General features: G+C 54.6%; 1 protein-coding gene across 1 annotated transcript in view; it reads left to right on the top strand.

Moving 5' to 3' along the window:
* HR (HR lysine demethylase and nuclear receptor corepressor) overlaps nucleotides 1-18474 on the top strand; it is a 42842-nt gene that overhangs the window by 4645 nt on the left and 19723 nt on the right. Inside the window, 1 exon segment of the mRNA XM_074940070.1 lies at nucleotides 14801-15832. Within this exon segment, the coding sequence (XP_074796171.1) occupies nucleotides 14801-15832 (1032 nt within the window).

Raw genomic sequence — 18474 nt, 5'->3', positions numbered from 1 at the left:
AGGGCACCCCAGAATCTCACCTGCATGGGACCTTTCAGAGCATCCTGGGTGCATCATGATGCTGATGAGATGCTGCAAGTCATATTCCCCCCTCCCCCGTTCTTGGAGCCCCCTTTCCTCTCTGGCAGGACTCACGGCTGATGCTCTCCTCCACAGGGTTGGGGTTATGTTGCTCAGTTTCACGCCACCGTGACTTACTTTAAGAAACCCCTGAAGAATAGGATGTGCCCGGGGACTCTCCCAGAGACACCTGATAGGGTGACTCAGACTATGGGGGAGTGGGGTCTGCCTGGTGGTAGGGAACCAGGGAAAGGAGGGGGATAGGGGATCCAGGCTGAGGGCCATAGGGAGGTCAGCTGTGTGTCTTGGGAGAGCCCTGGCTGCCCTAGGATATGTCCTGCAGTAGGCACTTGCCCGGCCCTATAGGACGCCCCCAAACGCAGCTTGGGGTTGCAGTCCCTGTGGCTGCACATGAAGGGGGCCTGTGCTTTGGAATATCACCCAGATACCATGGTGACGTGCGCACTGCAGAGGGGCGGATGGGGTAATAAAGCTCGGGGTGGGGGTGGGGAGTCTCCTTGCCATTTTACATGGTTAGGAAAGAGAGAGGCAGGAAGAGATTTAATCATGAGATAATCTGCTGCTGAGGGGTTGTTCCTTAGACCCAGCCCCAAGGAGCTGGTTTGGGTTGCGATGCAGGGGGACGCGCGCAGGCCCGTCTTCTTTGCAGAGCCAAGTCTGGAACGCGAGGGGTGCGAGTCTGCCCCGTCCCCGAGTGTTTGGGACACCAGCCAATGCTCAGCGCCTGCTTTTGGGAACCCGGGGTGTAACAAGAAACTGACGGTGGAGGGACGCTGTCCCTGAGGCAGCAGAGGGTGTTAAAGGCAGAGTCTGCTGGCACCTGTGCCTCCTGCAGTGAGGCTGTCTGCTCATCCTGTAGGCCTCTCTACCTTTTGTCTTATTTGAAGGGGTCCTCTGCTTTTCCCCAGGCTCATCCCTTTAAGAGATGCAAGGTCTCTGATTGGGCTCATCCCTTTAAGAGGCGCCATGCCTTTAATCAGGCTCATCCCTTTAAGAGGCTACTGAACACCTGATTCTAGCAGGGTTCTTGTGACTTAGTAGTACTATGAAAAAAAAATTACACTCACTACACCCCCAAAACGCCCCTCTCTTCTCAGACCCATGCACCCTATGTCCCTCAGTTCTTGTGCTGATCAGTCTCTTGAAACTTGCGGTGCTCTTGGCCAGGCTTGGCTTATAGGGAAAGGGTGCGGGGGGTGGGGGGGTGTTTTAAAAAAAAAAAAGCCATCTCCCTATAGAGAGGTAGTATGGTCATGAGGTATGAACAGGGGACCGGGAGCCCCTTCTTGGCTCTTGGAGGGGAGCGTGAACTATTGGTTAGAGCCGGGGTTGTGGCGGGGAGGGCACTGGGCTCAGGACTGCTGGTTTCTATTCTGAGCTGTGAGAGGCAGTGCGACTTTTGGTTAGCATAGTGGCCCTGGGTATCAGGACGCCTGGGTTATCTTCTCAGTTCTGCAAGGGAGTGAAGGCTCTTGCTTAGGGTAGGAGAGCTGGGGGGGTCAGGACCCCTGGGTTCTATTCCTACTTCTGCCACAGATTCACTGTGTGGCTTTGGCGTGTCCCTTCATCTCCCCGTGCCAATTTCCCCATCGGTAAAAGGGGGATCCTTGCTGGGAAGACTAATGCGATAAGGCTTGCAACGCGCTGCTTCAATGCTAGATATCAGCCTTCCCCGTTTGCCCCCGAGCCAACCTCCTCCCACCGCCCCACATTCCCCCCCGCCCCCCAGCCCTGGCAGTGGGAGTTCGCGTGTGTGACTCCCATTCAGCAGCTGTCCGGGACGAGCAAGCCGTACCGTCAGCCAGAACTGAAGGGGAGTGAAGCTGCCAGAGCAGTTGGGCTGTGTCCCTAATTCCCAGAAAGCTACTCGTGTGGGAGTGGATGTCCTCCCATGCCCTCCGCTCTGCTGCAGCTTTCAGACTCCTGAAGGTTTGACGTTTTCAAGCACCGGGCGCAGATTAGCAATAGCTTTCTTGTCCGTCTCAGCTGGTGCTCAGAGGGAGAAGGGGAAGGAAGGTCTCTTTTCCTCTTCCCCCTACCCTTCCTCTCCCCACTCCACTTCATCTTCATAGCCTCAGGTAGGTCCATGCTGGGCTGATTTTCGATTTTTGTGTGTGTGTGTGTGTGTGTGTTTGGCTTTCCGGCAGGGATCCACTTACAGGGCTTGGGTGCTCAGAGATATTAAGGAAAAGGAAGGGAAAGGGGTGGGGGAATCGTATAGAGGGAGAAAATAAAAAAGCTGTTAGCGAGAGTGTCCCAGACAAGGGGCTGCTGTGCTAAGCGATCTGGACATGCTCGGGGGGGAAATCTTGTTGCCGTTTTGCATGGTGAGGAAAGAGAGAGGCAGGGAGAGACTGAATCAGCTGCTGAGATATTGTTCGTTAGGTCTGGCCCCAAGGAGCTGGCCTGGGTTGCGCTGTAGGGGGACACGCGTGCGCCTCTCCTCTGCAGAGCCAAGTTTGGGATGCGAGGAGAGTGAATCCATCTCGGAGGAGGAAGAGGGAAAAGGGGTGATGCTGCTCCACCAATGCTTTTGGGAGGGGGGATGTGGTGGGTCGGTTCAGGTCGAGCCAGGCTCAGTGGCCACTTCATCCTTCCCAGCCATCTCTAATGAGCACGTTGTAATAAGGAACAAGCCTTTTGCATTAGAAACTTCAGGGCCTCTCCTGCCATAGATGGGTGCTGGGGTTAGGGCTGGATCTTCCCTTTCCCTCCCTGACACCTCGTCCCTCCTCCCTCCCTACTGTCCGCTCCCCAAACTGCAGCCTGTCAGTTGCAGAGCTCCCTCTGAGCCCGAGTGGGTTAGCTGCCCTGGAGTCCCTCATCCATGCCAGGAGGGCGTTTCCTGCTGGGCAATGCCAGCCTGTGTTTCCAGCTCATCCCACACCATTGTTGTGCAGCGTGCGAGCCTCGACTCTGCACAGGGCACCCAGGCTTTGGTGCCGAGGGAGTTAAGGAGAGGAGATCACCGAGGTTTCTAATTCGGGAGCTACCGTTTGGTATTAAAGCTCTTCGGCTCACCTTTTTTTAAAAAAACATGGCACCAAACCAGGCGGAACCCACACCTGGGGAGCTGCCGTCTCTCTGTTCTGACCCGGTCCCAGAGCAGCTAAACTAGCCGTCACTGGGGAGCGGCCAGTCGGGTTCCCTCTGACCTGCTCACTGCGCTCGCTCGCCACTCTCTTTTGTATTGGCCCAACTCAGCCCTGGAGTAAGAAGCACAGCACCCCCGTGACTGCTGCAGGGGCTGGGCCTGCTTACCCCAGGGAGGGATTTGACCCAGCTCTGCCTCTTAGAAGCTGTCCAACCGATAAGGGCAAAAGCTTCCCACTGGCTCCCTGATATTCAGTAACCGCCAGTGGCCTGGCAGAACTCAGGCCTAGGGCAAGGCTATTCACAACAAAGCCCCACCCAGGCAGGGCCCAGCTCTCTAGTTCCTGGTCAGATCCAGAGTCACTCTGAATCGGCTCTTCCAGCTTGGGGGTGGAGGAGTCTCTGGGCCAGTGGAAGGTCCCATTCAGGCCCAATGCAGGTTTGCTGGATACCACTGTGTGCAGGAGGTGGGAGGGACAGAGCCGAGGCTGGACGATCTGTTGTTCAGAAGGAGTTGCCACTGATTGGCTCAGAGTAGCCGGCTGGCTTTTCTCTGCTTACCCCAGGCTCTTGGCCCCATTATGCCGAGACAGACCCCAGTGCCCAGCAAGTGAGTGGGGAATCTAGGACTCAGGGGGGCCCCTTCCACCCCAGCCATGTGGCCTTGGGGAGCAAACTGCAGAGAGGAGCCAGCCAAAGGCTCCAGCTGCTAGGAATAGAGCAGAAACAGCCCAAGCTGGGACCTCTGGACATTCAGAGAACTTGCTGCAGTTTCAGCTGGACTCCTTCTGCTTTGTGTGCATACGGGCTGTTTGCACCAACCCTGTCCATTTCAGCCTCCCTCCACATCTGCTCCCCTTCTCCCCTCCCCTCTCCCGCCTTCCCTTCCCATTTAACTGATCTCCTCCTAACTCCCTCCCACAGGCCCCCAAAATCATGGCCATTTGCTGCCATCACATTGTTCACTCTGCATGTGTGTTCTTCTCCTTCCCCCACCCGGTGCCTGTCCTGTCCATTGGTTTGTAAACTCTTCGGGGCAGGGACTGTCTGCCTGTCTGTGTTTGCGCAGTGCCTGGCACAGTGGGGCCCCATTCTTGGCTGGTTTTTAGGCACTATCATAATCAACTCAATTTATTAACTAGGCTCCTGGTGCTCTTCTGGCTTCACCAGGGTAATCATTTTACGGCTATCGAGATCTAATTTCCCCTCCGCTCCAGGTTTTGTCACAGCTGCAGACCCAGCAGAGTCCTGGGAATTGGCCCTGGCTGTTCTGAGCCCTGTACCAACCTGGCCCTCACCCCACCTTTCTGGGAGAACAAAACTTCCTGGAGTTATGTGACTGCCAACAGGCTGCAGCTGTCCTGGGGAGAGCTGAGGGAGAGAGAGCCTCTTCTCTCCCTCTCCCCCCCCCCCACCATCTTGCATGCCAAAGAAGGAAGCACTGATGCCTCAAGCCAATGCCTGATCCTCTCCCTGGTCTCCGGCCCTCCCTTTTGCTGTGGCTCCATCTCTGCAGAAGAATTACTCTCGGAGCGGCTCAACAAGGGCCACACCATGGGGTTGAAAGGGCAGCCCTGCCTGCAGATAGTTGGTGAGCTGTGGCTCGTCTTCACCAAATGCACGCCCAAGTGCCTGAGAGTCTCCCCTGCACCGTTGAGTGGTCAGAGACCAGGAGCAATGTTCTCTCCAGCACCTCCGAGTGCGTGGGTTGTTGGGGGGCTGTTGATGATCTGGTGAGTGCAGGCTTGGGGGAGAGAGTGAGGTGGCAGGAAAGTTGGTGGGGAAGGAATCAAATATTATCTGGCTCCAACGCTTTGCTCAGTCATGAAAGGTCTTGGCAGAGGGGCCATGACCGCCAGAGTCTTGTCTTTGTTTTCTTGGCATGGGGTTGGTGATTTGCTTTTTTTTGTTTTTTTAATCCTTCCTCTTCTGTTGGGATTGAGTCACTGTATTTGTTTAACCCTTCTCCAGGGAGGTTCTGGGGCAGCTTAGCATGCTGGGAGGTAGGGCAGCCAGGCTGCTGTGGGCCCAAGTCCAAATGCAGGCGCTGGCTGTCTCTGGCTTTTTATTGGACTTGTTGAGTTCCCGACTTCAAGCAGTCTCCGACATACCCCCCGGGCATGCACGCTACCCAGCCAGCAAACACCCACCCACGCGTGCATGCCAGGGCATGCCCATGCTGGCACCCGCACTGACACCGACACAGACACGCACACACAAACAGGTGCCTACGTGCATAGATGGATGCACAAGGACGTATAGCCTGACATGGACACAGAAGGTGACCCACAGACGAAGACTTGCACGGTTTGGTACATACGCTTCCATCATATGGGTACACAGCACTCTGCCATAGGCCCGCATGCAAATGTTGGGGACATGCACGTGCTCTCTCATATTATTTATTTACGTACTCAGTGCTCGTGAGGCGCTACGATGCTTTGTGGCCACGAAAGAAGACGGGTCTCTGTCCCCGAGAATTTAGTCTCAATGGATAGCTTGCAGCCAAGGGAGAGGGGAGATCCAGTCTGACGTATGTATAAAGATCCCAGTCGTTGCCCTGGTATCTGACGGACGTGCACACACATGCATGGACCCGTGAAGAGCTGCGAAGGTTATTTCCTACCATGATGTCTTTTTTTCTCTCTCCCCTGTCTCCTCTTTCCCAAGGATATACTGAAGTGTTGAGGCTGTAGCTAGGGGATGTGTGTTCTCCTCTGTAGGGGGCATGGTTTATGCACGCATTGCTAGAGGGCCTGTACCCCCCCGTTGGGCATGCTGGTAGGAGATGCGCGTGTGTCTGTGTCCCCCTGTTGGGTATGTCGCTATGGGGTGTATGTTCATTTGGGGCATCGCTAGTGGACCCCTATGTCCTTTGGGTGCGTTGCTAGGGAACGTGTGTCCGTTCTGAGGAGGTTGCTAAGGGGGTGGCTCTGGCACTGGTGGTTGCTATGGGAACTGGAGTTAGTTCCCCTCTTGCTCTCTCCCACTTTCATATAGACCAGGTTTAGATGCTCCGTGGTCCCGTGCTAGGTCCAGAACCCACCTTTCCCCACTCCTTCCCCACAGAGCCTTGTCAGTGCTCTGGCACCTAGCCCAGCCCAGCTAGATACAGGAAGGGTTAGTAATCATGCTGCTCCTCACACACAAGGCCAGACCACACAGCAGCTGCTGAGCTTTAAGGAGGCTGCCTGTGGCCACAGCCATGTCCTCCCCTCACCCTCCCACCCCCACCCCCAGAGTGCCACCCACCAAAGACCTCCCCTGCACCTCAAGATGAGCACCCACTGCTGCAATTACCTCCAGAGGTGACTGCGCATAGAGGAGGTAGAGGGGAGCTGAGTGGGGCAAGTGGATGGGTGGCACATGTAACTGCTTGGCTGTCATGTTTATATAACGTGGCGGGGGGTAAGAAAACCCCCACACTCTACGTAAGCCTAACAGTAACTCTCCCCACAAGTCCTGCTTCATTTCCCTGCAAATACACTGAGCACCGGGCACTTTCATGTGTGTGGATCGGACAACTGCGGCCTTGTTGGCTCTGCCTGGATATTCAAGTCCCCACGGTATTTTCCTTAAGCGCTGGGCTTTGAGCTGGTGTCCCAGATTCCCAGCTGTTAGAGAAGATGCTGTGGCTGCTGCCCTCCAGCCCAGAAGTTGCTGCATTTCCCTGGCGTCCTCTGTATAGAGTAGCAAAGGGCGATGGCAGGGTCTCTCAAACTGAGGGTCGGGACCGCTCAGGGGGTCTTGAGGATATTACATGGGGGGTCGCAAGCTGTCAGCCTCCACCCCAAACCCCGCTTTGCCTCTGGCATTTATAATGGTGTTAAATATATAAAAAAGTGTTTTTAATTTATAAGGGGGGTCGCACTCAGAGGCTTGCTATGTGAAAGGGGTCACCAGTATAAAAGTATGAGAATCACTGGGCTATGGCTTCCTGTGGGGAGAAAGGGCCTGGAGGGAACACAAGATATTTATCGTTACTACTTATTAGCATTAGCCACAAATATGAGCATGTGTTCATGGTGCCTGTGTGAATATTTGTCAAAGTTCAGGTGTATGTCAGTGCTCATGCATATAAACTGTGTGTCTGCGAGAGAGTCAGAAAATATGTGTTTATGAAATATGGGGCTTGTATATGTTATGTGCATGTCTCTCTGCCTCCGTCCATCTCTTTCTGTGTGAGTGGACGTGTGCATTTGTATATATGTATGCCTGGGTGAGTGTGCATGCATGTTTGTATATATACACATGTCTCTGAGTGTGCAGGTTTATTTCTCCCCCAACCCCAGCCCCCAGTGTTCCTCAGACGTTCTTGTCAACTGCTGGAAATGGCCCACCTTGATTATCTCTCTCTCTCCCTCTCCCCCCCTCCCCCGCTCTCCTGCTGGTATTAGCTCACCTTAAGTGATCACTCTCCTTACAGTGTGTATGGTAACACCCATTGTTTCATGTTCTCTGTGTATATAAATCTCCCCACTGTATTTTCCACTGAATGCATCCGATGAAGTGAGCTGTAGCTCACGAAAGCTTATGCTCAAATAAATTTTTTAGTCTCTAAGGTGCCACAAGTCCTCCTTTTCTTTTTTCAGGTATGCATATGTTATTATTTATTGTTTGTGTCATGGTAGCACCTACAGGACTGTGCTAGGCATTGTACAAAGACATCATGAAAAGACCGGATCTTGCTGTGTATTTATATAGGTATGTCCGTTTGAGTGTGCGTGGATGCACGGTGCATATAGGGGTGTACTTTTTGTGTGTGTGAACGAACCCTTTGGGCAAAAAGGTCCAAGAAAACATTTCATGCGTTAGCCTGGCTACAATGTTTCCTCTTCTTTACTCCCACGCGTCCGTCAGTCCTCACCGCACTTTCCTTGGCGCTGGGGGAGATAATGCTTCCTAAGACACTCTTCATAACTGCCTCATGCTCTTGATTAAAAATCCCGAGCTGCCAGAATCTCCTTTAAAATCGCAAGCTTTCTTTCCATCCCAATTGTTTGGTGAGATGCTAAGTTTTTGCAAACTCCAGCTCATTTCTTGTAAGAAAGAGGCACTCTACCCAACTAGAAGGCATGTGTGCGTGCGTGTGTGTGTGTGTGTGCGAGCACGCATGTGCGTGTGTCCTTTGAAGGAAAGGAACTGCATGGAGGAGATGGGAGCAAGGGGTAGGATCTTGGTTTGGTGAGATACAGGTAAAGATCAGGCAAAACCAAGGGGAGGTGTGGGGGTTTGCAAAACCCTACTGGTTGGGTTTTGAGGTTGCAAAATGAAATGTAGCATGGGGGTTCATTTCCAGGTCCTGTTTAACTTCACCCTAGTTCTTCAGGACAGTGGGTTAAATCATCCCAGATTTTGCCCAGCTTTCTGGAGATGGGGGGGGGGCGGGATTTTGGAATTGGGGTGCATACCACAGCGTGTGTGGGCACACCCCATTTGCTGGCGTTTCCATTGGGGAAAATTCATTATGGGAGAATGAGCTCCTCTTGAATCCCACACCATATCCCCTTCCCCGCGCCCCAAACCCAAACCCAGGTCTGCAGTTTGTAAATTTCCTTTATCTTTATAATAGGACAGCTCCAAATTCTGGATTCCCCCTCACCCTAAACTGTGCAGGGAGGAATGAGGGGGAAGGGGTGCTGCTGAGATCCAGCGCTGGAGGTTTCTAAGAACAGGTTGTTACACATTTGTCAGGGATGGGGTAGGTTTACTTGGTCCTGCCTCCACAAAGGGGGGCTGGGCGAGATCATCTCTGGAGTCCCTTCCAGCCCCATGATTGTATGAACCTTGTGGTTTGGGCCTGTCTCTTGGTCATGCAAAGTAACCAAAGATCTTGAAAGGGACAATGGATTGCAAACCATTTGGGGAATCCGGGAGCAAATCAGCATGAATGTGCTTGGGAATTTGAACCTGGGGCAGCTCCAAAAAGTCGCTGTGGGAAAAGAGCGAGAGAAATGGACAGATTCTGGGGCATTTGAATTCAGCTGGCAGAGAAATAGCTGGGGGCGGGGTAATGAACTCATGTTCTAACCCATCCCCACCGACAGATTTCTAGGGAAGGGAGTTTTAGAAATATATCCCGTTGTGATTAGACAATCCAGTCTCCTGTCTGTTTCCTATGTACTGAGGGAGAGGGGGGCATGAACATTGAAAGGGAAGAATTTTTGTGCTGATGAAAGTGAGGGTCTTACAAGTGCTGTGAAAGTTTCCCCATCCCATGGTTCCCATTTTTATTTGCCCATCCCATTCTGCCGGTGATCTTCAATCCTACCCTTCAACACCCCCTGTCATTCTAGTCCTGGCCTCCCCACCCCATTCTGCCAGTGCCCCCCACATTCTAGCCCGCAGTGACCCCTGCATTCCAGTCCTTCCCTCTTCCATTCGGGGCCCTGTCGCTCCTTGGCCATACGCTGCCCTTTCCCCCAGTTCTGGGGCTGCCGAGCTCGGCATTTCTGATTGCTAGGCTCTTTGGTTCCGCTTTGCCCATGGCAGGGTGTGGCATCCGGAAGGTTGAGATCTGGCCCAACCTAACTCTCTCATCAGGAGCCTACACCTTGACACTGAGCTGGGAGGCTGGTGCTGGGAACAAAAAGAGCTTTCTTGGAGCAGAGGAGAGTGAGTAACTGGGCATACCTGCCCCAGGTTGGCAAAGAGGCCAGACAAGCACGACGCAGATGCTACCTTGGCAGGAGCCCACAGAGGCAGGGAGGAGCTCGGGGTAATTTGCTCATGCGTCCCCTCATTATTTCGGATGAGTAATTGGAGGAGTTCTCTTCTGGTACGGAGCCCTCGGAGGCTGCAGTCTCCCTTCTCTGCGGGTGACTGGAGTCTGGGGAGCAGAGCTCCCCAAATTCCTCTTCTCCTGTCTCTGCCAGAAGATATCTGAGGCTGGATGGCCCTCAGGCGTGAGGGAGTCCCCTCTCTCTTTCTCCTCTCCCTTCCCATAGCTTTCCATGTAACAGTTCTTTCCCCATAGCTCACCACCCCAGAGCACACTTGGAGAGAGACTTAATCAAAGGACTTTTGGAAGGAACACTACTGAGACTCACAAACCAATGGATCAAGAAATCCAGCTCCAGAATTCAGAGAAGAACATCCAAGGAGCCCTTCGGGTTGCTTTCTGCCTGCTTCAAATCCCAGAGCCAGATCCCTTTAGTCAATGGATCTAGAGTCTCTCAATCTGTCTTGCCTCTTGAAGACACTGTCCTTGGCTTAGGTCCATATTGTGGAGCCACTGAGTTCCAAGCCCTGCTCCCTGATCCTTCAAAACTGCAGCCTATTGTTACAGAGTGCCGCATTCCACCAGCTGGGATATGATGGAAGTGGAAACTGAATAAGGGTCATGCATGGAGCTCCCTAAATGAATCAGCCCAGCACCATCACAGGTGATTACTCGAGGTGTTAATAGCAATAGCTTGTGACTTAAATGGAGGTGGGACTGTGTGGGCTGGGGGATTCAGGGTGGGCTAAAGAGCCTTTGGCTTTTAGGCTGATGGTTCTGATCCAGCCCAGAGGAAAGCTGTTACCATCTGCAGCCTCTTTGGTGGTCTATCTGCTCTCCCAGCAGTCTGTCTCAGGTCTCTGGGCATTTCAATGTAATAAACTGGTTGAATTTCCCAGGGGAGAAGTGCCCCCAATACAAAGCCACCCCTGCAGCTGGCAACATTGGGCAGTTTGAGCAGGGCGAGAGTCAAAGCTGGACTGGGCCATGGTGACCAAACTCCGCTTTTGCCCCTAGAGGTGTGGGGGAAGGTTGCTCGGCACCTGCCCGGTGTAGACCTGTCCTGCCAATAAACAGCGGGGTCAGCCTCCAGGATTACAGCCAATGTAAACAAAGTGCACTGGGCAAGCAATGGGAAAGGAGAGACACCCTCAGCCCCATGGTAATGGAACCGGGTGCTGAGGGAGAGCCCAGCAAGCAGGATAGGAAGGACAGCTGGGCGGTGAAATGGATTTCGATGCTCATGGCGTTTTGAACCAAGAGCCAGGCGGGGACAATGCTGGGTGGGGCAAGCAAGAGAAGGCCAGGGGTCTACTCACAGGCTCCAGGCAGCTCTGCATGCCCCCACAACAGCTGTGTCCTACTCTGGCTTCTGCTGAGACCCTGGGGTTGCTGCAGTATGCTCCTGTCTAGGCAGCCACAGGGCTTCTGCTAACCCATTCTCCCCCAAACCCATTCCACCCATGGCACAGGGGATCCAACCCAGCTTTGTCCTGCCTCGTTCCCCCAGAAGAGCCCCCACAGGCTCATGTGAGTTTCCCCTCCCCCCCCCACCATCGCCACCTCCTTTTAAGTCCATTGGATAAGGGGGCTCTGTGGAGGGCAAGAATAGGAGGCAATGCTAAGGGCTGCCCTTGCGGAATGGGGCTGGCTGACGCTTATGCCAGTGCGACTGCCTCCCAGGCTCTGGCACCATGCAGAGACGGTTGGGCACAGACTGCAGGTCTGTGCCAAGCCGGCTGGGCGCCAGCTGCGTAAGCTGGTCAGAGACGTACAGTACATTCCTCCCCTGGCAGAGGTGGGGCCCCCCCGTGTGACAACAGCAACTGGGACAGAACTTTGATCTCCTTGTGATCCCAGGGCATGGCAGGAATCTCAGCAGGGCAGAATGGCCCAGACTGAATGTTAGCAAAGAGAAAGGCACGGACGGACCTCTGGGTATTGCCGTGCAGCCTCTCTCACTTGGTTCCCCAGCTTGGGAAATTGCCAGTCTTCTGCCCATCTGCCCCTGTGAGCGGTTAGACAACAGCTGCCATGCACCCTAGAGGTGGCTGCATTTCACTAGCTGTTGCAGACATAGGGTTACATTCGCCCCTCTGTTTCGCTGGCTTCTATCACCTGGTTTCTGAAGCTTCACCCGTAGCTGCACTGGGCCGGGGGAGTGAGGCAGCTTTGGGGGGCGTGGGGTCATGGCACGTCCAGGTGCTGCAGCCCCTCCTCTGCCAGAGGGTGCCGCTGGCAACCGGTGCAGTCCCAGAACAGGTCGCTCTGGAGAGGGAAGGAGTGTGCGGCAGGGCCCCGCAACGAAGTACATCTCCTGGGGAGTTTCTAGCGGCAGGGCCCCTCTGGCTCTCACAGCACACTCTGAATCTGCTCTTCCCTAGTATAACCACCCACCTCTGGGAAACACCAGCAGCCTTCGCCCGGGGGTGAATACGTGGGTGGGGCACGCGGACTCGCTGGCACAGGGAGTTGGAATCTGCCTCTCTCCCTGCCAGTGGGGGTGGATCCAGCCGCTGCGGAGCTGCTCGGTGCCAGGAGGGTCCTTTGGGACTAGAGATGCTACAGAAGTGAGCCAGTGGTATCAATGCTGCGTCTGTGCGCAGAGAGCTGGCCTGGGATAATGGGGGCCAGGAGGAATCGTGTGTAGAACTTCCTGCTTCCGCAAAATGCTTTCTCCAGCTCCTTTCCTCCGCCCACTCCCGTGGCTCCTGGCATCTGACTGCCGCCTCATGCTCTCAGGACTCGGGTTATTCATGCATGTCGTGCTCTCTGGCAGTTCATGCTGTGGGGCTGAGCTCTGGGAGCCCAGCAGGGGGGTCTTTTGGGCTCGGTTGGTCCTTCTTTCTCTGCCCATGCCCCAGCCGCGATCTTGCATGGAGCATCACCACTTAATAGGTGCAACAACGGGCTGAAAGCGTTGTAAGAGGCATAGCATCAGCTGGTCAGCAAGAGCAGGGGGTTGGGAGCCAGGACTCCTGGGTTCTGTTCACACCTTTGAGAGAGTGTGTTGTCTAGTGGTTAGAGCAGGGGGGCTACGAGTCAGGATTTTTGGGTTCTGTTCCCAGCTCTACCAAATCACATCACCCTGTGCCTCAGTTTTCCCATTCCCCAGGTAATGATACTGACCTTAGAGGGGTGCAGTACACGAATGTTTGTAAAGCCTTTTTAGATGCTATTGAAGTGCAGAGGTTTGTTGGCATATTGTCTTCTCTAGGAGGCATGTAGGGAGGATTAATTAGATAATGGCTACTGCGTGCTCTATAAATGCTAGATTAGTATTGCAACGCGGTATCAGCGGATCACGCTGCGATGATTACATGGCTCTCTGCAACTCGACACAATACCTCCTCTTCCCCCCACTCGCCCTGTTGCTAGGGCCGGTGGAAGGGCTAAAGAGGGTCGTGGGGAGACATCTGTGTCCTCTCTAACCTTCCTTGTCCTCCCACTTGCCTCCCTAGCTGCTGGGCTGAAACCCAGAGGTGGCATCATGGTCTTGTGGTTAGAACTTGAAACTGTGAGTCAGGAGAAATGGGCTTTATTCCCAGCTCAGGGAGGGAGCTGGGTCTAGTAGTGGGAGCAGGGTGCTTTGAGTCAGGACTGCTGGCGTCTCTTTCCAACTCGGGCAAGGGGGTGTGGTGTCATTGTTGGAGCAGGGCAGCGAGGGCTGGGATTCCTGGGTTCAGTTCCCAGCTCAGGGAGGAGAGAGTGAGCTGATTGGAGCCGGGGCCTGTGACTCAGGAGTCCTGGGTTCTGCTCCCAACTTTGCTACTGATTTGTGGTGTGCAAGCTACTGCCGCTCTCTGCCTCAGTTTCCCGATCTCTGAATGTTGCTCTAGTTTAGCTGCATGTGTAAGTAAAGTGCACTGAGATCTGGAGTGGGGAGCAAGCACATGCTATTTGTTCCTGCCCGTGTGGCCCATGGTTCCCCGTCCTGCTTCCTATGGGGAACCCATCAGTGATGGGGATGATGCTCCGTTCACACGGACCCCAGCAGAGATACTCACAGGCCCGCTTGCTGTCCTACAGGCTCAGGCCACATCCCGCTGTTCTCAAAGGGCGGAGGTAAAGAACTTGCTGTCTGGAATGGGTGAGGTGGTGCATGGTCCCTGAGGTCATGAGCTCCATAGGGGACTGCACGGCTTGCTTCTCAGGGTGTGGGCAGTGCATGGGACGCCATGTGCTCTGTGCAGAGGACACTCCCTGATGCCATATGGCTGCTGCGCGGACTGTGTTTGTGCTGCAGAGGGTGGTGTGTACACATGCCCTGGGGTGGTAGGGTGGGGCCATGTGCGTGTGTGTGTGTCTCCATGGAGAGCTGCCCAGCGTGTTATACAATCTGCTGTCAAGGGAGCTTCAGTTTCAGCATGGGGAGGTTACAAAACATTTCACCCTGGCGTAGCACAGCGATTCAAATGCATTCCCTATGCAGGTCAGGGAAGAGGACAGACGGACCCTCCTCCCCATCCCCCCATGGAGATGAGGGGTCCCTGGGAGGGGGCAGGTCAGACTGGAAATTGGGAGGTTGAGCAGAGGAGCCACTAGAAATCAGACATGGGCCAGAGCTGCACGGTTTGGTTCTGGATCTGACCTTCACCAAGCTTTGAGGGTGTTGGATCCAGGAGTTGGGATCAGACCCATCCCTGCTAGAAAGCTGCGGGGAGGGGGGGTTATAGCCACAGAACCATTGTCAAAGGGGTGGAAGGAGGAAGAAATGAGCATGAAGCCTGTGGTGCAGATCCTGAGTCGATCTAGAATATAAGCCAGCCCCCATCCCAAACCAACACATCCTCTTCTAGGTCATTAGTAGCTGTGGAAACCTTCAGTGTCTACTGTATGCCGAGTCCCAAGCCCAGCCCAGCACCACTCCCTGCCGTCCTCATGCTGAGTTTTGTTTGCCAACAGGATACAGTGCACCTGGGAGGACAGTCAGCACCACATGACGGGGAACAAACCATGGAGAGTGACGCCAAGAACGGGGAGGCTGCGCCAAGATGGAGGAGACCTCAGGGAGGAGCCCAAGAAACCCAGGTGCTAGAGAGCATGGTCGGGGCTGCACGCAGGAACAGAAGTGTGGCGCTGGGGATCCCTTCTAAGAGCTGTCGGGACGGGGTGGACCTGAGCTGCGTGCCTGGGCCCGACTCAGCGCTGCGCCCCGGGGAGAAGACCTCTTTGTGGAAGCACGCCGAGAGGGCGAAGGAGTTCTCTCCGTGTCTGAGATGGGGCCGAGAGACCCTCGGGGGGCTGGAGACAGCACTGGACTCTCCGTACCATCCTGCCGTTGAAGCAGATTTCTCCAAGCGCATGGAGGCCAGGCACCAGCCCCCCAGAAGGATGCAATTGAAGGAGACACCCGAGTTCCAGCTTCACTCCAAACCCGAGAATGGGGAAGTAAATATCAGCTGGGCGGAGCAGAATAAAGACAGGCCTGGCCCTATGTGGACAGAGGCAGTGCTGGCCAGCCAGCTGGCCTTATACAGCCATGCTTACCACAACTACCCCCTGCCGTTATCTGGGCTGGAAAACCAAAGCCCGGCTGCCACTAACAAACCTTACCGACTGTCTGAGCAAGACTCTCTCCACTCCGCCAGTCCCTCTAGGGAAACCGCGGGCGACCCCACTTCCTTCCACCACCTGAGCACTCACTGCCCCTTCCTTCTTGAGGCCAAGCTGGCAGAGAGGAACCCCTTCTTGGCTTCCTCCATCGTACCAGCCAGCACTCCAGCTGAGTCTGCCTATGGCAATAGCTTGGCCAGCCTAGCCCTGGCTCACCAGCTCCAGGACTGCCCCTCTGCCTTGGGAGAGGCCCAGTACACTGACCCCGATTGGCATCGGGCACCTTACCCGCGCTCATGGAGCCAGCCGGTGTACCTGGGACCCCATCCAAGAACAAAGACCCCGTCAGCTTTTGAAACCTGCTCCAGCTCAGGAAACAAGGTAAGTGCTTGGAGTCTATACAGCTATTGCTCTTCGTGTTACAGTGGCACCGGGAGGGCGGCCCCAGCTGAGAGGAGTGTGCTAGATGCTATACAAACACACACTAGTGGCCAGCAGCACCACTGAGAACAATGCTGTTGAGCACTGAGCCCTCCTTTGAACATCTGGCAACAAGAGACAGTCCCTTCCCCAGAGACCTTCCAGTCTAACTAGACAAGACAGGCAGGGAAAGTATGGTTATTCCCATTTCACAGATGGGGAAACTGAGGTGCAGAGCAATTATGACTCACCCAAGGTCACTCAGAGAGTCTGTGGCAGAGTCAGGCCCTTTAAATCCCAGTCCAGTTCCTTAACCTCGATTCTATCCTACTAAGCACCCTTAGTTTCACAATCTATTGCATGCTCTTTGGGAGGGGTATTGGAGACATCTCATGTCCTGGGGCTGGAGGTTAGCAGTGGACAAGGTCCCAGCGAGGTTGTCCGGGCTCAGGAGTGAATTGCAGACCGGCTCCCTCACCTGCCGTTGGACTGATCTCTTGCTAGAAATAAGCCCAACCATTCATGCAAAAGCACATGCAGAAAGGGGTGTGCGGAGCCAGGTGACATGGCAGAGGAAGAGGCAGACCTGTGAGTGGGCGTTAGACCTCAGTGGCAACTGAACCCTGGATGCTTTTGTATTCAGAGGATGAATCAGGAAGGTCCTTGCTGGCACCATTAGGTAGGAGACAACCAGGGATACATGTCTGGGATCAAGTGGACAACATAACCCATTAACTAGGACCCAGAACCAGGGTTCTCCATCGGGAATAATCTCCTCTGTGCTAGCCCAACCACCTCTGGACTCTCTCCCTGGGGAGCTGCATAGGGAACAGCCAGGGTCTTAATTCAACCAGCCACTCTAGCACCCAGGATCAGCCAAGCAGCATGTTGCACTGAGCAAGAAACAAGACTAGAGAGGGTTAAACACCTGTGAGGTCTCCCCAAGAGTAGCAGCCAGCCCGTCACTTTTAAATATGAAAGCAGCAGTTGGTTTGCAGGGTATCCTGGGGAATATCTGCCTGGTGTCACTGGATCTCCCCCAAGTTGTGCTTGCCCTAGGTGACGAGGCCAGGCCTTGAACCAGCAGTTGGTAGGGGTGCTTGTTAGAGGGAGTGATTCAGGTTCATGGGCTGCTGGGCCTTGCTAAATTTCCAGCAGTGTCTTGTGTCGGGAAATGCTGTTGCTGGAGGCTGCAGACAAGTGATGCCCCCCCCCCCCCCCCCCAGTGCTAGTGCTTCTGGCTTTTCCGGCAGGTGCTCTCGGCCCCCCTCTCCAGTATGGGGGGTTGGGTCCTTAGCTGGGTGCAGGTGCTTGAAAAGGCTGGAAGCCACTCTCCCAGAACACTTGTCTCGATGCTGCCGCTGACCCCTCAGCACTGCACACGAAGCCTTGTCTGTGGGACCCAGGTTTGTGGACTTGGTGTTTGCATGGGCGCCCACGCTGCATTGTAAACCTTGACTTCCATTGCTGGACCCAGGTCTCACAGCCGCGCTAACGCATCCATACTGCACTACGCAGACCTTCTGACTTGGGTCTGCGGCTTGAGCTGCAGCCACTCTGCAAAATGACAGGCCTTGGACCCCAGTCCCAGGAGGAGTCTGACCTGCTCCCCAGCAGGGTCCTAGAACCCTGGTCCTGAGTCCTTGCTGCCCTAAGTCAGACTCATCTATGTGTGGATGGAAGTGGGGCTTGAATCAGAGCCTGGGCTTAGTGTGCAGTGGAGACAGACCCTCCGACGCCGGAGTGCTAGAGATGTCCCAGACAAGATGCAAGCGTTTTGAGGAAGTGAGTGAGCCTGGTCTCCAGTGCCCCCTGTCTGACAGCGGGGAGCCCAAGGGGCGATCGCTTAGAAGGGATGTTGTCGGTAGGTCAGGAGTGAGAGACGGGACAGTTTGTAGCAGTAGCAGGCCACATCCCTTCAGACTGAGGGTGAATTCATGGCGCTTTTCTGAGTCGTGCTAACGGGGGTAGAGGCTGGGTGCTTGAGGGTCCCCTGCAGTGCTGCTATGGCCATTGCGAGAGGCTGTCTGGCACTGAGACAGGACACGGACGCCATCCGAGAATGGCAGCTCCTGGGTTTGGACTCCCCTCTGCTGCCTTGGGTGAGTCCCGGGTTAATGCCTCCATCTGTAAAACTGGGATAATGATGTCATTGACCTGCCTTGCCGGGGGGCTGCGAAGATTAGTCATTTAAGGATGGCGAAGCACTGGGGAAATTATAAGCTCTGCTTATGGGCCAGGTAAAGCTTGAAGCCTTGGCTCATTCTTTTCTCAGTCAGTGAGGGTTTAACCTGAGCAGGGTTTTGTATTATTTATTGGTATTCCAGTAGCGCCTGGAGGCCCCAGCCAAAACCGGGGACCAGTTGTGCTGGGTGCTGTACAGACACGTGGTAAGAGACGGTGCCTGCCCTAGAGAATTTATAATCCAAACAGGCCAGACACACACGGGGGGGAGAAAGGAAGGAGTATTATCCCCATTTAACCAGTGGGGAAACTGAGGCACAGAGAGACAAGGGGCCAGCTTTCCTAAAGAGCTCAGACCCAGCCGCTCCCATTTAAGAACCTAAAATAAGTTATGGGAGCAAAGTGCATCTGCAAAGCCT

This window comes from Natator depressus, chromosome 26, assembly GCF_965152275.1.
Source record: "Natator depressus isolate rNatDep1 chromosome 26, rNatDep2.hap1, whole genome shotgun sequence".
Lineage (NCBI taxonomy): Eukaryota > Metazoa > Chordata > Testudines > Cheloniidae > Natator > Natator depressus.
The sequence above is the reverse complement of the archived record's forward strand: the minus strand, read 5'-3'. Positions and strand labels throughout refer to the sequence as shown.